Source organism: Nylanderia fulva, unplaced genomic scaffold, assembly GCF_048542155.1.
Source record: "Nylanderia fulva isolate GAGA-0341 unplaced genomic scaffold, ASM4854215v1 Scaffold113, whole genome shotgun sequence".
NCBI lineage: Eukaryota > Metazoa > Arthropoda > Insecta > Hymenoptera > Formicidae > Nylanderia > Nylanderia fulva.
In genome coordinates this window covers 83,946-102,914 of record NW_028189335.1, presented here as the reverse complement: position 1 = coordinate 102,914, position 18,969 = coordinate 83,946, and the positions used below count along the sequence as shown (strand labels likewise).

Below are 18,969 nucleotides of genomic sequence, written 5' to 3'. Positions count from 1 at the left end.
GCAGTCTCGTATGTTCTGTCACGCAATATCACGTGAACGCGACGACGAGAATGAGAAATTATGTGCCGATCTGTCTTGCTTTATACGAGCTAATCACCATTCAGTTTATTTATAAATTAACAGATATCATCATAAATGTCATATGCGATTAAACAAAAATATGCTACGTCGGTGGTAAAAGAAATTAAAGGTTTCTTGCTATCCAAAATACGTATATTTTCTAGAAAATAATTTTTTTCATATAGTAGAATTTCACCGTTTTCTTTTTTCATATATACAGGGTGTCCCAGAACTGGCGGAAACGTTTTTAATGGCAGATTCCTAGTATCATTCGGAGACGATTTTTCCTCAGCGAAAATGTCGAGACATTAATCATTTTCGAATTATAAGTAGTTGAAAATAAAGGCTTTTTTGGAAACTAAGCCTTGTGAAAATTAAATATTAACAGAACTACATTCTTTAGTTAATTTTAGGTAGTTTGCTTTAATAGAATTTTAATATAAGGCTTAGTTATAAAGCTACTTAATAACAAAAATTAGGAACATGCTAAAAATGATGACCTTCCTCAATATTTTCACTAAGGAAAAATCATCTCTAAATGATATTAGGAATCTGCCATTAAAAACTTTTCCGCTAGTTCTGGGATACTCTGTATAGCGGAGAATGATACATTTTATTTTAGAAAAGAATTTAGCAAAAAGAAATTTTTATAAGAAATAATATTTTTAATAAATTTTATATGTATATATACTCGTAGATTTATATGAATCGGCTGTTTATATCGAAAAATCGTAATCATGTGGCGTAATAGCTTTGGTCACGCTTTGACCTATGACATATACAACGATCATGTGCACATGATTTTTGTATAAATTCATCAGATAGGTACTTCGTCGGAGTGCACTGCAAAATGAATGATCTAAACGGAAAATATAATCTCTATTTTTTCACACATCAAAATAATTGAAAATGAATTTATATAATTAATAAACGTATGTATATAATAATGCAATAATAAATAATGTAAAATATAGACTTGCATAAAAAGAATAATATTTTTAATGCATTGTTTTTATTTCAAGATTGCATAGGTGCAACAATTGTTGTAATAATAAAAATGTAAATAATAAATGTTATATATATATATATATATATATATATATATATACACACATAATATTGCATTAAAAATGCATTAAAAAATATTGCACTTTTATTAAAATAAAATAATGCATTAAAAGTGCATTAAAAATATTATTCTTCTTAAATAAACATGCTTTAATTAAAAATGCATTAAAAATATTATTCTTCTTAATATATATATATATATATTAATTATTCAACGGAAGTGTCTCTTACTACTTAACATTAAATAATAACTCTGTTGTTTTACACAGTAGTAAATTTGCATTTAAATGTGTTTACAAGAAAAGAATAGTACGCCAAAATTATTTTTTTCCATTCTTTACTTCCCCTTCCTTTCCGCCTCTACTGACATCCGATCGTGAAAAGACATCGAATCAACAATATACGTACGAGGGCAGCCGATAAGTACTTAGCCTCATCGCCCGATGGTACCAGTATCGCAAGAGAGTTTCACTATCGTGTAGTACATTCTCGTAGACGGCTACTGTTAAAATTTCAGCCGAATCGGACTCATAGTTTTGTTTTGACCGTGTGTGGAAGCAGGCGTGTCCGCGGATTTTAGAATAATGGAAAAAGAGCAATATCGGTCGGTGATTCGATTCTTGTTTTTGGAAGGGAAATCGCGCAGCGAAATCAAAGATGTCGAAATGAAGAATTTTTGATTTCGCTGCGCGATTTCCCTTCCAAAAACAAGAATCGAATCACCGACCGATATTGCTCTTTTTCCATTTTTCTAAAATCCGCGGACACGCCCGCTTCCACACGCGGTCAAAACAAAACTACGAGTCCGATTCGGCTGAAATTTTGACAGTAGCCGTCTACGCGAGAATGTACTACACGATAGTAAAACTCTCTGGCGATACTGGCACCATCGGGCGATGAGGCTAAGTACTTATCGGACTGCCCTCGTATATTATTGTATATTGTATATGAAATACAAAATCTTATTATTACACGAGATTTTTATATTTATTATTTTCCCTTCTTCTTTTTTTGCGAGTCATTTGCTTCGTCCAATTTCTCCAGTTCCAATTCAAGAGCCTTTTGTTTTCGTCGACAGGTTGGCGTCTTGGAAAACCAGGCTGAAAAGGTCAAATTACAAATTTAAAGTTGCTAAAAGTCTTGAAAGTAAAATATAGTTTTGTGGAATATATATACATTAAATATACATAATGTATAATTAACAGATTATTATATTAATAATCATAATTTATAATTGTGTATATTTATTTTAACAAATTACTTCGATATAAGCAATAATTGGAAAATTGAAATTATATAAATAAATAATTTAAGACATCTTTGGACGATAAATAACACGTGTTTTGGACGATAAATAACACGTGTATTGTTATAAACCTAAAAATGCATCTTCCTCTTCGCGATACACCGAATCCTTGAAACTCAACGCGTTCACTAATTCGGCATGTGTTAAAGGATGTGTTCGCAGTTGTACCATACGTTTTGTAGTCATCACCTGCATAATATATATAGTATAATATAATAATAATTAAATAAAAAAATTAAATAAAATTAAAAATTTAAAAAATTAAATAAAAAAATTAATAAAATAATAAAAATATAATAAATAAAAATAATAAAAATAGTAATAAATTATAAGTAACAAATAATAATTAATAATAAAAATAATTAATAAATAATATCATTAATTAATATAGATTGAATAAATTGTTTATTTTATATCACCTTAATAAGTGCTCGTTACGTTGATCTTTAAATAAGTTTCTTGTTGTTAACAATATACGAGCGAATATAAGTATTATTTGATATCATTAATTAAAATTAGTAATTAGATATTGTCAGTGTTAGGTATAAATAAAAAAATAATAATTAAAAGAGAGATTTATTCAGTATACTTTGCGTGCATGTATTACTATTAATTATTAAAATATAATTTAAAAATATCTGATATCTATCTGTGATACTTTTAAAATATCTGCTGAGTATCTGTATCTATATATATACATTTTAATTTGTATTTGTATCTAGATACATTTTAAATGTATCTTACCCTAGATATCTCTAGATATTGTAAAGTCAAGATTTGTAATTCTAATTATCTACCTCGTTAATCGTTGCTAAAATGGTGCCGATGGTGAAACCGTCGCACGCTTTAGCCATAGCCGATGTATCAAACTGACGATTAATACCCGAGTACTAGAAAAAAATGTGATAAGAGATATGTAAATATAAATTATTAATTTTTAACATAAATCTTTTTTTTCACAATTATTCGATATTTTCCTAATTATAATTATTCATAAACGAAAATAGGAATACGAGTATTGAATAACAGAAATATAAAATATATCTTAAAATGTAAAAAAAAATATATAAATAATATAATTGATTAATTTTTATTATTAAAATAAATAATTTTTGCCTAAAAGAGAGACATAATATTTTATATATCATAAAATGATAATTCTTGCAATCAATTCCTGTTTGTGTCGCATATTTTTTTACTCACTTTGTACAATAGATGCTTCCATATGAGAGACACAGTGCCATAGTCCGGTCTAGGAATGTAGATTACTTTGTCGTAGGTCTGAAATAAGAGTTTCTGATCGCCGTCCCAAGGTTTGCTGGATGTCCCGACGAGCAGAACGCTGTCCTCGCCTGTGATATTCTTGACCAGTTTCGGTAGATCTTTCCTCAAACGTTTCGGATCGGTCTTATCCGTTTTTGGTACTTTCTTTACATACGGTTTTTCCGCATCATCCATAAAAATCACTGACGGCTGCAGCAATCGTGATACCTTAATATCGATAGAAATTTGTCCAATGTTATATAATATGTGCGATGGCTGATGAAATAATTGCTTAAATACACTCTTCAAAATTAAGAGATCAAAAAATTGTCTAAAAAATAGGCAAATTTTAAATAGCTGTAGCTTTGTTTCGAAAAATGATAATTTAAATTTTAAAAAAGTTTTTGCTCAAGGTAAAGCTTGATATCTCTACTTTCGAAAGATCATAGCTTCTTTTATTTTTTTTCAATTTTGATATTTTTTACATACAAAAAATGACGAACATACGAAATGGAAAATTTCCTTCTCACTTTGTAGACATGTCATATACACAAGATTTGAAAAAATTTTTTGACATTTTCATTAAAGCCTGAAGTTTTCCCTGCAAAATTATTTTTTTTAAAACTCTGATCTTTCCTTATCAAGTTATTGCAAATTCAAGAGAAAATGCCATTTTTACCTTAATCGTTCACAACTCTGTTAAAAATTATCGTACAGCAATTTTAAGAATGGATTCTTAAAGCTGAATCTTTGCTCTATAGTATAATATAAAGACTGAATTTTTTGAAACTTGTGAACTTTTTACAAATAGGTGAAAATAACGAAGAAATTCGCGAGTTTTCTTCTTTTTGTTTAAACTTTACTCAATATTGTTACTTAATTTCACAAATTTCCACGTTCCAAGAAGTCCATGTTCACATAAAAGCATCTTTGTTATATCATACATCCATTTCGTCATAACTTTATATCTTCATTTTGTGGATAATAATTAAATTATCTGAATAAATGCTTACGTGAATCAAGTAACGAGAAAAATGTCAAATATTTTCTAAGATAATTATTCTAAGATAATAAATAATCCGAAGTTTATATTCAATATTGTTACTTAATTTCACAAATTTCCACGTTCCAAGAAGTCCATGTTCATAAGAGCATCTCTGTTATATCATACATCCATTTCGTCATAACTTTATATCTTCACCTTGTGGATAATAATTAGACTATCTGAATAAATGCTTATGTGAATCAAGTGACGAGAAAAATGTCAAATATTTTCTAAGATAATTATTCTAAGATAATAAACAATCCCAAGTTTGAGTTTAATCGAATAAAGTATCCCACACTAATTCTTATGTGAAATGGATTTTTTATATATTGTAATTTATGATCTGCTAAACAAAAAATTTAATAGCCTCAAAGCTAAATAGTGGATAATTATTGAGTTACAGCTCGCAAAGTTCGAGTTTTTCATGTTTAATTGATTGTAAATCAGTAAATTGTCTATTATTTAGCTTTGAGCCTATTATATATTTTTTGTTTAGTAGATCATAAGCTATGAGCAAATCAGCTGATTTTATTGGGACTTAATTTCATTTAGGATTTTATATAAATTAAAAAATTCTGCACTAATTTTATATAAATGATAATATAATTATAAAATTTTATATAAAATAAAATCTTAACAAAATCTGCTGATTTTTACATATGTTAAAACTTGATCTATTGAACAAAAAATAATTAAGATTAACGAATAAAGTAGTAATGTAAACAAAAAATAACTAGTTGAAGTTAAAAGTTAATACATTTTAAATTAACTAAGCTAAATTAAAAGTTATTAACTTTTTAATTTTTAACTAATTAATTAGTTATTATCCAATCCTGTATATATGAAAAAATCAACTAATTGAACCGAAAAATCCATTTTATATAAGATTGTAGTGCGGGGAACTTTCTATATGTCTGGCCCTGATACAAACCTTCGAGATTAAATGGACGAGCATGATCAATCCCGATTTACCGGGATATTTGCCAGCTATGTTTGCCGGCGTGATGTCGAAGAGCGTAGCTCCGAGTTCCGTACAGATCGCGTTTACCAGCAACTTTTTGCCGCTACCATGGGGACCGGCTATCAGAACAGATCGTATAAGTGGTGTAAATTCTCTCAGGACTTGATTACCCATCGGAAGTATGCAGTACTCGGCAATCAATTGCCTTATATCACCTGGTACAATTCGATTAATCGTTATAAAGCGTGTATTTCAAATTGATTCAGAACTATTTCAAAGTTTGTTTCTTTCAAATTCTTAGAAAGCAGTTTTTTTCAGTGAAAAAAGACGTCGTAGGAAACTTTTATTTGTTGTAAAGTATTTATATTGAGAAGGATAAAAAATAAAGTACATGTTTTTTACACTACTCTGTATAGGTGCGTCATCATAATCTTTCAAGTTTTAGAGAAGAAGAATAATTAATATCAAATGTACCAAGTGCTGGAAGAGGATCTTTCTCTTTCATACGAAGATCGTAGTTCGCGAATGACTTTTCGCCCTTAAACTCGTCCAGGGAAACCTCGCGATGTAACTTAATAATACCCTGCGTGAGAAGTTCCTCGAAAAGAGACTCGGTCGTTCTGTCGGGCGTTAGATCTTTCTCTTTCTTCCTTTTATTTTTCTTTCCGCTTCTACGAAGACGTTTTTGCGGTTTCTTCGCCCGTTTTCCCTTGAATCCTCTGTCTCTGTCCAACGCAGCCTGAAGAGCCTCTATATCGTCTAATTGTAACATTGCCTTATCAGCAATCATGCGGGTCTTGGCAAATCCGTTCTTAATAATCTTACATAATATTCTTTATAATAATTCTTCTCTATATATCTTTCGTAATATTTTGAATCGACACGGCAGAAAAAAAAACGAGGGAGTTGTTATGTTAAGTATTGCATATTTTTCATGCTACAGTAATTTGAATACTTGCTTTCAAAATGAAGCAAAAAAACAAATAGATGTAAAATCAATTTATTTAGATCGAATCGAGATTTTCTTTCTCGCTATTTTAATCTTCGTAAATATGATTCGAAGAATTATCAGTTCCTTTTTTATCACCCATCTATCTATACCTACTTCTTATCGCCTGATCCACAACTGTTCTGACTTCGTCTTCAACTTCCCTCGTCTTCTCAGCTTCTATCATGTCGCGATAAGGTAGTTGCATCGGGTTTGTAGATTCATCTTTGTCCCTCCAAACGTCCTGATACTCCTGATTTGCTTGTATCAATTCCGGTAGGAAGTTGGAAGGAACCGATTTAAATCCCAGATCTGTCTCGTCCTCCGACTGTTCCGTTTCGCTATCTTTCTTCGATTTCGAACGTTTCGATTTCTTCGATTCCTTCGATGACACCGCCGTGGATTTGCTCACGGTACTTTCAGTTCCCTAAACAAGGCAATAGTTCATGAAACGTTGCAGCAAAATTGATTTAAATCAGCCATAAAACAGTTGTATAAGAATGGTAGTAATTTAATCAATCAGTTGTATAAGATTCAAAAAACATTTATAAGAAGTACAACACTTTCAAAACCATAAGTTGACATCATCATCAATTTAAAAGTAGCTATTTGACAACTGTTGGTTCTTAAAGCAAAAACCAATTTACGCTACTAACAATAAGCAGTTTGTTCTGCTGAACGCGATTCTTTTGACATCTAATGATGTTATTTTGCCGTCTAACGACATCATTTGATGTGAAAATGACGTTACCTGTCTGCTGAAAATCATGCGCGAACCACCGCTCTCGGCGGATGGTAAATCGGGTATTTTCCCGGTTTGTTGGAAATAAGTGTCGATCCAATTTCGAATTTCGCTCCTGATATTTTCCTCCATTATGGCGCTCTTCTCCTTACGTATTCTCTCTTTCGCTTCCAGTATTAGATCTTGGTATTGTTGCTGAAAATCCAATTGCTTCTCGTACCTTTGCTGCTTCAATTTCTCCGCTCGTCTGACATTTTCCGTAATCGTTTGACTAGGCTGCAGCATTCCTTGTTTAAACACTCAGCGTGTTAATATATTATATATGTTAATAAAATATTAAAATAAAACAACCAATAAATATATGTTTGCTTCTCTTTATTGAAACAATTAATGCTTTCAAAGGTATCAGATAAGATTAGAATTGTCGCTTATTGTGTACAGAGATGAAATACAAAATGTCCAAAATGTTCAGATGGTAGTGTCCAAACCCATTTAAAATAAAAAAAAAATGCAAAATAGTTGTAAAATGCAAAATATGCATTTCACATTTTGTATTTCCATTTTAAATACATTTATTTTAAATAATGCACATCTCTGTTTGTATATCTACAAAACTATATTATTTTTACAAAATGTCACTAAAGATACAAATCTCACTAAAGACACAAATCTCACTAAAGAATTTCCCTCATTGTAATATATTTATTTTTTTTCTCTTTTTTTCAAAAGAAAGAAAGACCAGATTAGATTATATTTTAAGTAGAAAAATAAATGATTAAAATTTAATAAATTGAAATTATTTGTTACCTATCAACAGCATCTCCTCGAGGCGTCTCTTGCGAACGTGGCATCTGGTGATATAGCCTTTCCACATCTTTTGAATTTTCTGCGCTGCGAGCTTTTCGGTCGCTTCATCCTGCTCAGCAACTTCTGGTTTAGTAGTCGATCTTTCTTTCATCTCACGGATTTCTTTCATAAACTGATACCGCAATCTACCTTGTCTTGCTCGTTCGTGGGCCTGGAGTATTAAATTTATGAACGACATGCATAATGTGTAAATTACCAAAAAAAACTTCTAAATCCTATAATCCCAGAACTCTTAAGTTGGATCCTGATGAAACCAGCTAGTTTTCTCATACGTTGTGAATGTCTGAACAAAAAAATATAATAGACTGAAAGCTAAATAATGAACAAGTATAGGTACTGATTTACAGCCAATCAAAGACTTGGGTTTTGCGAGTATTATTGTTTATAGCTTTAAGATAATTCCTTTTTTCATTCAGTAAGTCAAAAGCTGCAACATATAAGAAAACCATGAAATTTTCGTAATACCTGAATAAGTCGTATAGCTTGCGACTCGGTGATCTTTTTTGGGACTACGGCCTCGTGAAGCGCGCCCAGATTTCGAAGGGTGTCCTCGATGAACTTCCGTCTCTCCTCGATTTCCGCGATTCGCCCGCGTCTGTAGTACCTCGGCACCTGGATCTCGGCCTCCTGCGGCGTCACGCCGCACTCGAGCAACGCGTCGTCGTAATAGTTGTGTTCCGACAGGTCAACATTGACCAGGTCGTGTTTAAGCTCCAACACCCTGCCCAGACTTGCGTTCAGCGATCTCTCGAGCAGCAGACGCTTCTGCGGCTGTATCACCTGATCGTAACACCGCTCGAGCTTGTTGCAGATGAGGATGTAGCGGACGTACAAGGTCGAGACGGCGTCGTGAGCCTTCTTGCGATCCTTTTGCGGCTTCGCGCCCTGGAGCACCGTGTCCGTCTGCACCGTCTCCGCGAGCAACGTCTGGGCTTCCCTCCAGAGCTCGTCGTATGTCGCGCTCGACATTTTTCTTTGACGAATGCTTGACGTTCGAAAACACTTGTCGAAATTTGTATCGGGCCTCTGTCCGCGATTCTCATAGCTACGGCTAACAATCGATTGTCGCGGTTACCTGGCAACTATATACGATGATGACCTCATCGGGTAGAAATCTTATAGGGAGGAACAAAGGGAGGATATAAAGTTCCCTAATAGCACATCATAATTGGAAAGACATTCAGAGGATATCCAGAGGTCATTCGAATATTCTCAGGATGTTCTTTGAACGTCTACAAGATATGTGTGCTGTTAGGGTTGGAATTAGACTTTTATTGGAAAAAGGCCATTGAAGAGAAAGTTGAAAATGGATGAAACAGAATTCAAAAAGAAATCCCCTCTAGAAATCAATATTTTGAGAACTGATTGATGGTTATCTGCAGTTTCGTGTTTAGATGATTTCAAAATTAGCTAGATACCATAGAGATAAGATCAATCCATCTTGGATAAAGTAAAAATGATTTTGTTTGAAATATATCTAGATAAAAGATAAAATTATATGACGATTTGTCTAAATAACTTTCAGATAATATTATTTTTAAGACCGCTTATGTATTATACATATGGAGCATTCCATGCCAAATCAACGACTTTTTTCCCCAACCATTTTTTATTTGCTTCATTTTTTTATTTTTTTGTATCTATTAAAAGTAGCTTTCATGAATTTTTTCAGATTTTTTATCTTCATTAATTTCCGAGTTATATATTTTTAAAAATATTGATTTTTAAAAATTAAAAAAATTTCAAATATTTATAACTTGAAGAAAAATGAATATACTGTCATTAATAAGGTGGTCATTTTTTTCGTTTTTGAATGTATTTTTTAAATAAAATATTGAAATAATTAAAAAAAATTTTTTAATAGTGTTTTAGTCAATTTTAACTGAAATTCTTTTTTTTCCACAACGAGACTCCTTCGATTTTTATTTCGATATTTTACTTCGATATTTATTAAAAAATTTATATTTATAAAATTAATAAGCACTCATTTCGAAAAGTCTACTATAATACTTAATTATTATTTTTACTTAAATATAAAATGTATTCCAAATAACATATATCAATAAAAAATTGAGTCGAGAAAAAATGAATACAAATGTCACTTTTTTCATTTTATTATTTTTTCTCTTTCCTTCATATGTTTTATTTTAATTAATCTTTTTTATGTTATAATACAGAAATACTATAAAATCAATATTTAAATAAAGTTTAAAATATATGTCTTTTTGTAATTGTAATTTTGTTTTGAATGTATAACATAATTTTTGAACAATTTTAATGTAATAATTTAAATTTTTTATTTTAAATGATATTGTCTCCTTATATTCGTTACAATTTATTACTTGTCTTTCAAACTTTGCGCTTTAGTCGCGCGAGAGCGTTCAGATCAATTCGAAAAGTTGATTCGCCAACTATATATACATATAAAATATAACAAATCCACAAAAAATAAAATAATGAAAAAATATATAAAATCATTAAAAAAAAACGTTTACACTGAGAGTATATAAAAATGTGTTTAGATATACAATAAAGAACCGATCGCGCGTTTGCGTAAAGAGAGAAATCTGAAGTTAGCCATATACAATAATCAACCAACAAGGTCTCTATTCGACACGTGATTGGTCGAGCTCTTCGTGCGCATGCGTGAGGGAGAGAGAGAGAGAGACCTTGAAATTCCACCCTCTTCTCTGCATCCCCCATCCCCCTCGTTTAAAAACGCGTACGTCTCGTTGGTCGAGTGTTCGCTTGTACGATTTTTGTCATCTCTGTAAATAAGAAGACGAGGCCCGAAGGCCCGAGGCTGAACCTCGTAGGTGATGACAAGGAAGCACCCGTTGCAATAATGGCATCGGCATTGGAGCAATATGTAAATAACGTTCGGACGCTCTCTAAGCAAGGTACGAATCCTCGATTCTTCCCTGCTTTCGCGAAAATCCTCGCGATTTTGCTAACCTCAACCTAACCTCAACGGAGGATGTGTAAAGGAACAGAAATCGCACGATGACGCGTGAGATTTTCTAAATAAAGACAAAAGAATTGGATATGTAAAAAAACAAAAAAATTGGGTGATGTTAAATATTTTCATTTTAAAAAATCACTCCTCGTTCTTCTTAAAAAAATTAAGTTTCTCAGATTTTACGCGTCATTATTTCATATTTTACATTATTTCATATTAATTGAAAATATTTAGACTCTGAATGATGGATTTTTTGGAGTATCAAGCTTATATGTTTTTAACAACAATTTTTTATTTGACAACCAATCGTGTAACAAAGCTTTCTAACATTATGTATGTTGCAGGCAATTTCAGGGAGTTGTATGACATCATAAGCAAAAGTTCCGAAGTATTAACGAAGAATGGACAGCATTTGGATAATGTTTTGGAAACGTTAGAGCTGCAACAGCACTCCTTAGGTATCTTGGCGGTGCTTTGTGCAAAGTTTTCATTGCCCAATTCCAATGGGAATAACCCAGATGCGCACAAAGTTTTGTTCAGTCAGGTTCAGGAGTTCATTATCGGATGTAATGGGGAGCAAGTTAGATTTGCGCCAGATATGTGTAAGTATGTCAAATCTTTTTTACAAACTTGCTTGATCGTTATGTTGTAATTCTTACATAATATGTAACTGTAATCAGGTATATTACATGTTAAATCTGTTTTGCAAATTTGCTTGATTGTCATTTTGTAATTCTTATATAATTAAATGTAACTGCGATCAGGTATATTACATTAAGAAGCTTTTTCATGGATTTATATTAAACACAGAGTCCTTGATTTTATGAAAAACAAATAATTTTTTAAATATGTATATTTGGAAAATATTCGCAGAATTCAACTACAAAGCTTCCAAAATTGAAAATTAATTTTAGTGTCTATTTATTATCTAATCATATTTATTATTCTTTATACATAAATTTAGATTGATGAGCAATCAATTATAGCTCTACTTAAATTTAACTAAATTGATCTTCATAAGATCTGGAAATGAGAGCAACATTGCAATTGTTAAGGCGTAAAATTATTATAATAAAATGAAACAAATATAAAAGTAATATATTTCATCAAAATTTAATATTAAAGTAGATACATTGATGTAAACGTGATGGCGAACGTTTCGGCTCTTTTTTATTCTTTATTGTTATACGTGACGTTAATAAAATATGTATTACAGATGCGGAGTTATGTCACCTGTTCACACAGAGCTTGATGGAGCTGAAGACCCCGTTACGAGGAATCGATTTGTTGCGTCGCGCGATACGCAAAATACGATTGTTCGAAAGCCAGCTGACCTCGATACATGCTGATCTTTGTCTGTTATGTCTTGTGTCCAAGTGCTTCAAGCCGGCGCTGGAATTCCTCGACGTGGATATCACGAGCATTAGTCAGGAGGGAGGCCAGTTCGATTCGAAATATTTTCTACTGTACTATTATTACGGCGGCATGATATATACGGTGCTGAAGAATTACGATCGGGCATTGTATTTTTTCGAAGTATGCGTGACAACGCCCGCGATGGCCGTCAGCTACATCATGCTGGAGGCATATAAAAAATACATTCTAATTTCGCTGATATTGCACGGAAAGGTGTTGAGCCTGCCGAGGTACACGAGCCAGGTGATCAACAGATACATCAAGCCGCTGAGCCAGCAGTATCAGGAATTGGCTACAGCCTATCTGGTTAACAGCTGCGAGGAGGTGCAGAACATTATCACTAAGTATCAGCAAGTGTTCGTGAGGGATCACAATTTGGGGCTCGTAAAACAGGTGCTTGCCTTCTTGTACAAGAAGAATATACAAAGGTTGACCAAGACTTTCCTCACGCTTAGCTTAAGTGATGTCGCGAGCAGAGTTCAGCTGTCTGGTCCCACCGAAGCGGAAAAGTATATCTTAAGTATGGTGAGTTTCGTGATTTTCTGGAAAATCGAAAATTGTTAGGAATTTTTTTAGCTTGAAAAAATCCAAGAATTCTCAGAATTTTATTGAGACTTGAAAAATTTGTTCAAAAATTGTCTTTGATAACTTTACTCTTCTGAGAAACATATTTTTGCAATATTTAACTCGTGATTTTATTGACAATTTTTGTTTTTAAAAAATAAAGTTTTCTGATTTTATCTGGAATTTTAAACGAAAAAATCTGAAAGATTAGGGAATTTTTTTACAAAATTTGAATAGATACTCTGATGAAAAATCCTATAATAATACATAAATACAAAAATATTTCGATAAATTTGGCACATTGGTTTTGTGCAGCGAAGATAAAATCAATAAACTTATTTGAAATAAGATTTTATTATTTTTTTTAACAGGTCTGAAGCTTCACTTTTTACCATCTCTATCTTTTTAATATATAACTGAGATTCATTTTTATTTAGTTTTGTTAAAAAAAAAAAAAATTCTAACAAATCAAAGAGTTTGTCCTTAAAATGATCCTGAAGTCGTCCTATTTTACTGACAAAATAATCATGTTTTGCACGCTTTTTTTTTATTAGTAATTGAATAGATTAATAAATACTTTTCCGCGATTAAAGTATATATAGAAAAATAAAAAAAATTAATTTTTAAAATTAATTTAGGCTTTGTTTCTACATATTATTCTATTCAATCAGTAAAAACAAAAGTGTGCACAAAAATGGATCTTAAGAATTTGTATAAATTAAATAATTAAAATATTTGCTCATTCTTATCGGGATTTTCATATATTTTCAGATCGAGGACGGCGAAATCTTTGCGACTATTAATCAGAAGGATGGTATGGTAGTGTTTCACGATGATCCTGAGAAATACAACTCGCCCCAGATGTTGGCGAACTTTGAGAGGGAAATGGCAGCGTGCACAGAATTAGACAAGCGGGTGCTTGAAATGGAAGAGGAGGTCGTTCTTACGCCGCAATATGTCCGCAAGGCTTGCGGACAGAACGATCAGGATGATCAAGCCGCCGGATCTGCACCAACGAACGTTACGAATGCACAAGGTCAAATTAAACAGAACACCTATTCTATGTAACATATATATGTCGTTGTGTGTTATCTTTATTAAAAAATTACAAGAAATCATGGGAAATCTTGTTGAGAGTTGAAACTTCAATATATGAAAGCCCGTTTTTTCGGATAATAATAATAATGCAGGCTGACAAAAAATTGTTTGTCAAGTAACTTTAATCAGAGTGTTTCTTGTAGATTTTGTATACAAAAAATAATGCCGCTGTCCAAATTGCTCCATCACATCAGGTTTTAATGTTATTTTGAATTTTATGGTTCCTGGATCCTTTTGCTACAGTCATGTTAGATTGAGGCGAGAAAGCACACGCTATAAATTCTTAGATGCCAATTCGAAATAAGAAGATACTTCGATGAAATAGCACTTCAGATGGCTTTAACACACTCACTTTTTAATCAATCAACAGCTGTAAAATAACTATAATGAGGTCCAGTTCGTCTGGTTTTTGCACATGTGCAGTCATTTTGACAAAATTTGATATCACGATCATTTCACGGTTGATTGACAAGAGAAAAAAAGTTTTAGAGGTATTTTAAAAGTTTGCTGAAACCATCTGAAATAGTATTTCATCGAAATATTTTTTCATTTAAAAATGGTATCTAAGAATTTTCAGCGTGTGCTTTCTCGCCTCTGACGTCACAATCTAACATTAGCGATTTAGAGGAAAAAATATAATAAATATGTTCATTCTAAATACATTTTTTGCTATAAAAATGTCGAAATTTTAATGTGACTTAGTAAAACAAAAATTAAAAACAATTTAAATAATTTTTTTAAATTAAAATATTTTTTTATTGGAATTTGATAAAACTTCTTTGATATTGAAAAATTTGTCTTAATCATTTTAGAATTATATTTTTTTCAAACATTTTTTCGCTAATTTTTTATCTTAAAATTCAAAATAACTAAAACTTGACGTGATGGAGCCTTGGAACAGCATTGTTTTTGTAGTTTAATATATGTATAGTAATTTTTTATTAAAAATATTTGAAAAAAAATACAATTCTAAAATAACTGGAATAAATTTTTCCGAATCAAAACAATTTTATTAAATTTCAATATGAAAAAATATTTTAATTTCTTTTGTAGCCGAAAATTCATAAATAACATCTATTTTTTTATTAGAGTTACTTGACAAATTTTTTGTCGACTTGTATAATTACAGAGAAATATTTTTGCATTCGACGTGTCGCTTTGTTTGTAGAAATATTTATAAATAATAGTTATGAGTTAATTTACAATACTACAAAAAATAATTTTTTTATTCATAATCAATCTCGAATATTAGTTATTTATATCAGAATTTTTTAAAGTAAAAAAAGTTAAAATTAAATTTTCACAAATTATATTTTTATTAAATTAAGGTATATTTTTATTAATAAAAATAATAAAATAATGGAGTTTTTTTATATAAATAATTTGAAATTGCTAGTTTATTTACAATGCGTTCGAAACAGATTTTGTTATAATTAATATATATATTATATATATATATATATAAATAATGCACATATATACATACTCCAATTACGAAAATTAATTCTCAATTTGCAATAGTACATCTTCATAATATGAAATCTCTACAATTTTCATTTATTTTCGGGATGTGTACAAAAAATCTCATTTTAAATTAATAATACTTATTTAATTAATGAAAATTTCATCGTTATTACATAAAGCGGTTGTATTGAGGTACAGTTTTAAGATAACGATCGATTGATTTCCTGGGAAACCGTCTCATAAATTTCTTCCATATTCTTGGATCCATCGATAAACTTTACAGTCTCATGCAACTCGCTTTTCTGGGTAACTTCATTTTTGTATTTTACATATTCAGGCCATACCACCTTGTCGAAGTATCCAGGTACATCGGGTGGATCGTACGTACGATTTTTTCTTCGCTCCCAACATTGTTCCTTCGACAGCGTCAAAAAATACTTAAGATCACACAGATTCGTGATATCTTCGTTTTGGAAGAGCAAGAAACCGTCCAGTATCAAAATCGTCTTCTTCGAAGCCATAGCATCCTTCTTTTCACAAGACTGAAGTATCTTCAAAACGTCGGAATGCATTCTCTGCATATCCAGACTCGTTATCAGGTCCCAATTCAAATGATTCAACTCCTGTATCTTAACATGACGTGGATCGCTCGATGGCAAGAAATAGTCGTCTTGATGCACCATAATAGATCCTGAAAAACTGTCGCGGATTTTATTAGCTAAGGTGCTCTTTCCGCTACAGGTCGCCCCGGATATACCGATGACCAGCCACTGTTTCATTTTTGTATCACTCGACATATATGAAAAATATTTAGAGCAAATGCGGAATGATATAGCATTACGTAACAGATACTTATTATCACATGTTTCATATCACGTGAGTCTTAGATGTATGTGTGAGTTACGACGTATCGTGATGATAACGCAGTTATTTGCCAACATCAATTTTCTATTAAAATTGTTACTCCATCTTTTCTGTCTTACATAAGGACAAATATGGTTTCACATGGTATATAGTGAAGAGTATTAAACCGCCGATGAAAAATAGTCCGAGGCTCGCGGGAACCATCAGAGCTAGATCGTGGGAATAGAAGAGAAGTCTGAATCTGTCGTCGTCGATAAATGGCAGACCAAGCACCCAGACAGTATAATAAAGAAACAATACGAATGCCAATATTAAGATTACTTTTCCCTTCTGATGATCGCTATCAAGCATTGTAGATTGCAATTTGCTGCAAGCAAATGTTACCAATCAATTGTCCTATTTTTTGTTAATAATTATGTCTGCAAATATTCCTGTTCAAACTTCTTAAAGTCCTCTTCAGTGAAAGCCGTCTGCTCTGATTCTTTAGGTTTCTCCTGTTGTTGGCTGTATCTTTTTTTGATGGCGCGATGCAATAACTAAAAAAAAAATCATTATTCAGAGATGTTTCAAAATATTGTATTTTTAGTTCCAGTTCTAAGCATAACAAATTTGAGTAAAATGATATCTTATGGATGTGCAAACAACAGAGGATTAATAAAATAATTAAGAGATTTCTCATACTTTGTTTGCTGTTTCAGAATTTAGATGATTTTTGCTAAGTGAAAGAAGTCGTTGCACATTTTTTTCAGTAGGATCTTGTTGAGCAGCTATGCATTTCTGAGTTTCATAAAGAGTAGTTTTGTTAGATCGAGCCAAAACTGTATCAAAATCTAGAAAAAAGAATTTTATTTTTAGTCATCTATATTTATTAAATAATTTAATATAGTAATATAATAGGAATGTAGTAAAATATATGTAACAGTAAATAAATAATTTACTCTAACATATATATAAAGTTTCATAATAATATATACAGGGTGTCTGAGACCATCCATACATGCAAAATATTTTGAAAACTGGGCGTGATAGATAAAAATGTTTTATACAAAAGTTGTAGAGCGTTAACAAATATATGAAATGGCGACATATATTTGACCTTGACAGCAGTTATGAAAAAATCTCAAGGTCAACTATTTCCAAAAGTAGTTTTCATTTTAAATACATTTCACAGTCAATGGAGGCATTTTTAGAAAAAATGTTTCAGACAAAAGTTGTTCCAATTAATTGGTAGAAGATGATATAATAAAAAATGAGTTTTTATTTAAGATTTTAAAGTTGATTTTTAAACTACAACTTTTGTTTAAAACATTCTTATATATTTCGTGTGTGTGTGTGTATATATATATATATATATATATATATATTTCATAACAGTGAATTTTATGGACTTAAAAATTTTTTTTTAGATTGTGGAGCCAGCTTTAAACTATCTGAAAAGTGATAATTCGACTAATGATGTTTTGGATTTATCATGATGATTAACCTGTTTTCTCGTGTTGTTTGGAGACGATCCTGTGTTTAGTGGGAATTAGATCCAAAACTCCTTTATATCTGGCGTCTTTACGTTTTTTCTTTTTCTTTTGTTCTACAAATTATTTTATATTATATAGTATAAAAATCATGTATTTCATAATTATTATATGTAAATTATTATATTTTTCTATCACGTTTATTTTTGAACACGTATGACACGCGGTCTTTCAATAAACTAACCTTTACGCAGATCTTTCTCGTTTAATAATTCCAAGCTTTTGTGCACGAGTGATTTAGACATTTCTCAACAAATGTTTAGTTTGACCCGCTTACTTTTCGAAAAAAATATTTCATTCGACGAATATAAAATCCATTCTTTTTAACTGGCTACTCTACTAGTTGACGTTCACGAGTTCAACGTAAATAATAGAGTACCATTGCGCATGTAATTACGTCACGCGTAGTGACGTAATATGTATTGAGCCAATGAAAAATAACTAGAAATGCCGGCGCGAAATTCAAATACTCAATTAATGATCCATTAGTAAAATATATTTATTTAAATTTAAAATGTAAGATAATACTATAAATAATAATAATAATAATAATATTCATTTAATTTGACAATAATAATTTAATTTAAATAATATAAAATAATACTATACAATTATAATATTCCTAACAGCACACAACACATCTGAAAGACATCCAAAGAACATCTGGAGGACATTCAAACATCCTCAGGATGTTTCCCGAACGTTCTCGAGATATGTGTGCTGTTAGGGATTTAACAAAATAAATATACAATAAACTGTTATATGTATATATACA

The 18,969-nt window shown here is 31.1% G+C and overlaps 5 protein-coding genes across 11 annotated transcripts; 1 reads left to right on the top strand and 4 right to left on the bottom strand.

The window, feature by feature from the left end:
* Positions 1-2,021: 2,021 nt before the first annotated feature.
* Positions 2,022-9,588, bottom strand: LOC114933733 (dynein regulatory complex subunit 11-like). 6 transcript variants are annotated; one of them, XM_029306314.2, is made up of 10 exons: positions 8,766-9,587; positions 8,241-8,451; positions 7,443-7,720; positions 6,809-7,118; positions 6,178-6,462; positions 5,674-5,918; positions 3,638-3,925; positions 3,232-3,324; positions 2,506-2,623; positions 2,026-2,228 (listed from the first exon to the last, which is right to left on the bottom strand). In XM_029306314.2, exons 1-10 carry the CDS (start codon positions 9,267-9,269, stop codon positions 2,119-2,121), a joined length of 2,442 nt encoding a protein of 813 aa, XP_029162147.2. In that variant the 5' UTR covers positions 9,270-9,587; the 3' UTR covers positions 2,026-2,118. The 6 variants fall into 6 exon arrangements, with proteins under 6 accessions (XP_029162149.1, XP_029162151.1, XP_029162147.2 ...); XM_029306317.2 differs by having other exon boundaries at positions 5,674-5,822; XM_029306316.2 differs by lacking the exon at positions 2,506-2,623 and having other exon boundaries at positions 2,022-2,228.
* A 1,344-nt stretch (positions 9,589-10,932) lies between these two features.
* CSN3 (COP9 signalosome subunit 3) lies at positions 10,933-18,470 on the top strand. Of its 2 annotated transcripts, XM_029306311.2 has the most exons (5): positions 10,933-11,200; positions 11,604-11,861; positions 12,476-13,200; positions 14,011-14,275; positions 18,072-18,470. In XM_029306311.2, the coding sequence occupies exons 1-5, from the start codon at positions 11,146-11,148 to the stop codon at positions 18,104-18,106; spliced, it is 1,338 nt and encodes a 445-aa protein (XP_029162144.1). In that variant the 5' UTR covers positions 10,933-11,145; the 3' UTR covers positions 18,107-18,470. The 2 variants fall into 2 exon arrangements, with proteins under 2 accessions (XP_029162144.1, XP_085344906.1); XM_085488780.1 differs by lacking the exon at positions 18,072-18,470 and having other exon boundaries at positions 14,011-14,364.
* Positions 15,925-16,606, bottom strand: Nrk1 (nicotinamide riboside kinase). The gene has a single exon (XM_029306312.2). The coding sequence runs from the start codon at positions 16,596-16,598 to the stop codon at positions 16,002-16,004; it is 597 nt and encodes a 198-aa protein (XP_029162145.1). The 5' UTR covers positions 16,599-16,606; the 3' UTR covers positions 15,925-16,001.
* LOC146724852 (uncharacterized) lies at positions 16,762-17,074 on the bottom strand. The gene has a single exon (XM_085488793.1). It carries the CDS (start codon positions 17,014-17,016, stop codon positions 16,762-16,764), a length of 255 nt encoding a protein of 84 aa, XP_085344919.1. The 5' UTR covers positions 17,017-17,074.
* Positions 17,013-18,586, bottom strand: LOC114933731 (uncharacterized). Its single transcript, XM_029306313.2, has 4 exons — positions 18,379-18,586; positions 18,149-18,250; positions 17,347-17,495; positions 17,013-17,201 (listed from the first exon to the last, which is right to left on the bottom strand). The coding sequence occupies exons 1-4, from the start codon at positions 18,437-18,439 to the stop codon at positions 17,079-17,081; spliced, it is 435 nt and encodes a 144-aa protein (XP_029162146.1). The 5' UTR covers positions 18,440-18,586; the 3' UTR covers positions 17,013-17,078.
* Between the last annotated feature and the right edge of the window lie 383 nt (positions 18,587-18,969).

Excerpts from the sequence above, each read along its gene's own strand:
- LOC114933733 (XM_029306314.2), bottom strand. The coding sequence starts at position 9,269 with ATGTCGAGCGCGACATACGACGAGCTCTGGAGGGAAGCCCAGACGTTG. Across the intron at positions 5,919-6,177 it reads AGATCCTCTTCCAGCACTTG|GTGATATAAGGCAATTGATT; the intron begins GTACATTTGATA and ends GAATTGTACCAG. Across the intron at positions 2,624-3,231 it reads TTTTAGCAACGATTAACGAG|GTGATGACTACAAAACGTAT; the intron begins GTAGATAATTAG and ends TATATTATGCAG.
- CSN3 (XM_029306311.2), top strand. The coding sequence starts at position 11,146 with ATGGCATCGGCATTGGAGCAATATGTAAATAACGTTCGGACGCTCTCT. Across the intron at positions 11,201-11,603 it reads TCGGACGCTCTCTAAGCAAG|GCAATTTCAGGGAGTTGTAT; the intron begins GTACGAATCCTC and ends TGTATGTTGCAG. Across the intron at positions 14,276-18,071 it reads GAACGTTACGAATGCACAAG|ATTGTGGAGCCAGCTTTAAA; the intron begins GTCAAATTAAAC and ends ATTTTTTTTTAG.
- Nrk1 (XM_029306312.2), bottom strand. The coding sequence starts at position 16,598 with ATGTCGAGTGATACAAAAATGAAACAGTGGCTGGTCATCGGTATATCC.
- LOC146724852 (XM_085488793.1), bottom strand. The coding sequence starts at position 17,016 with ATGCTTGATAGCGATCATCAGAAGGGAAAAGTAATCTTAATATTGGCA.
- LOC114933731 (XM_029306313.2), bottom strand. The coding sequence starts at position 18,439 with ATGTCTAAATCACTCGTGCACAAAAGCTTGGAATTATTAAACGAGAAA. Across the intron at positions 18,251-18,378 it reads CGAGAAAGATCTGCGTAAAG|AACAAAAGAAAAAGAAAAAA; the intron begins GTTAGTTTATTG and ends AATAATTTGTAG. Across the intron at positions 17,496-18,148 it reads CAAACAACACGAGAAAACAG|ATTTTGATACAGTTTTGGCT; the intron begins GTTAATCATCAT and ends TCTTTTTTCTAG.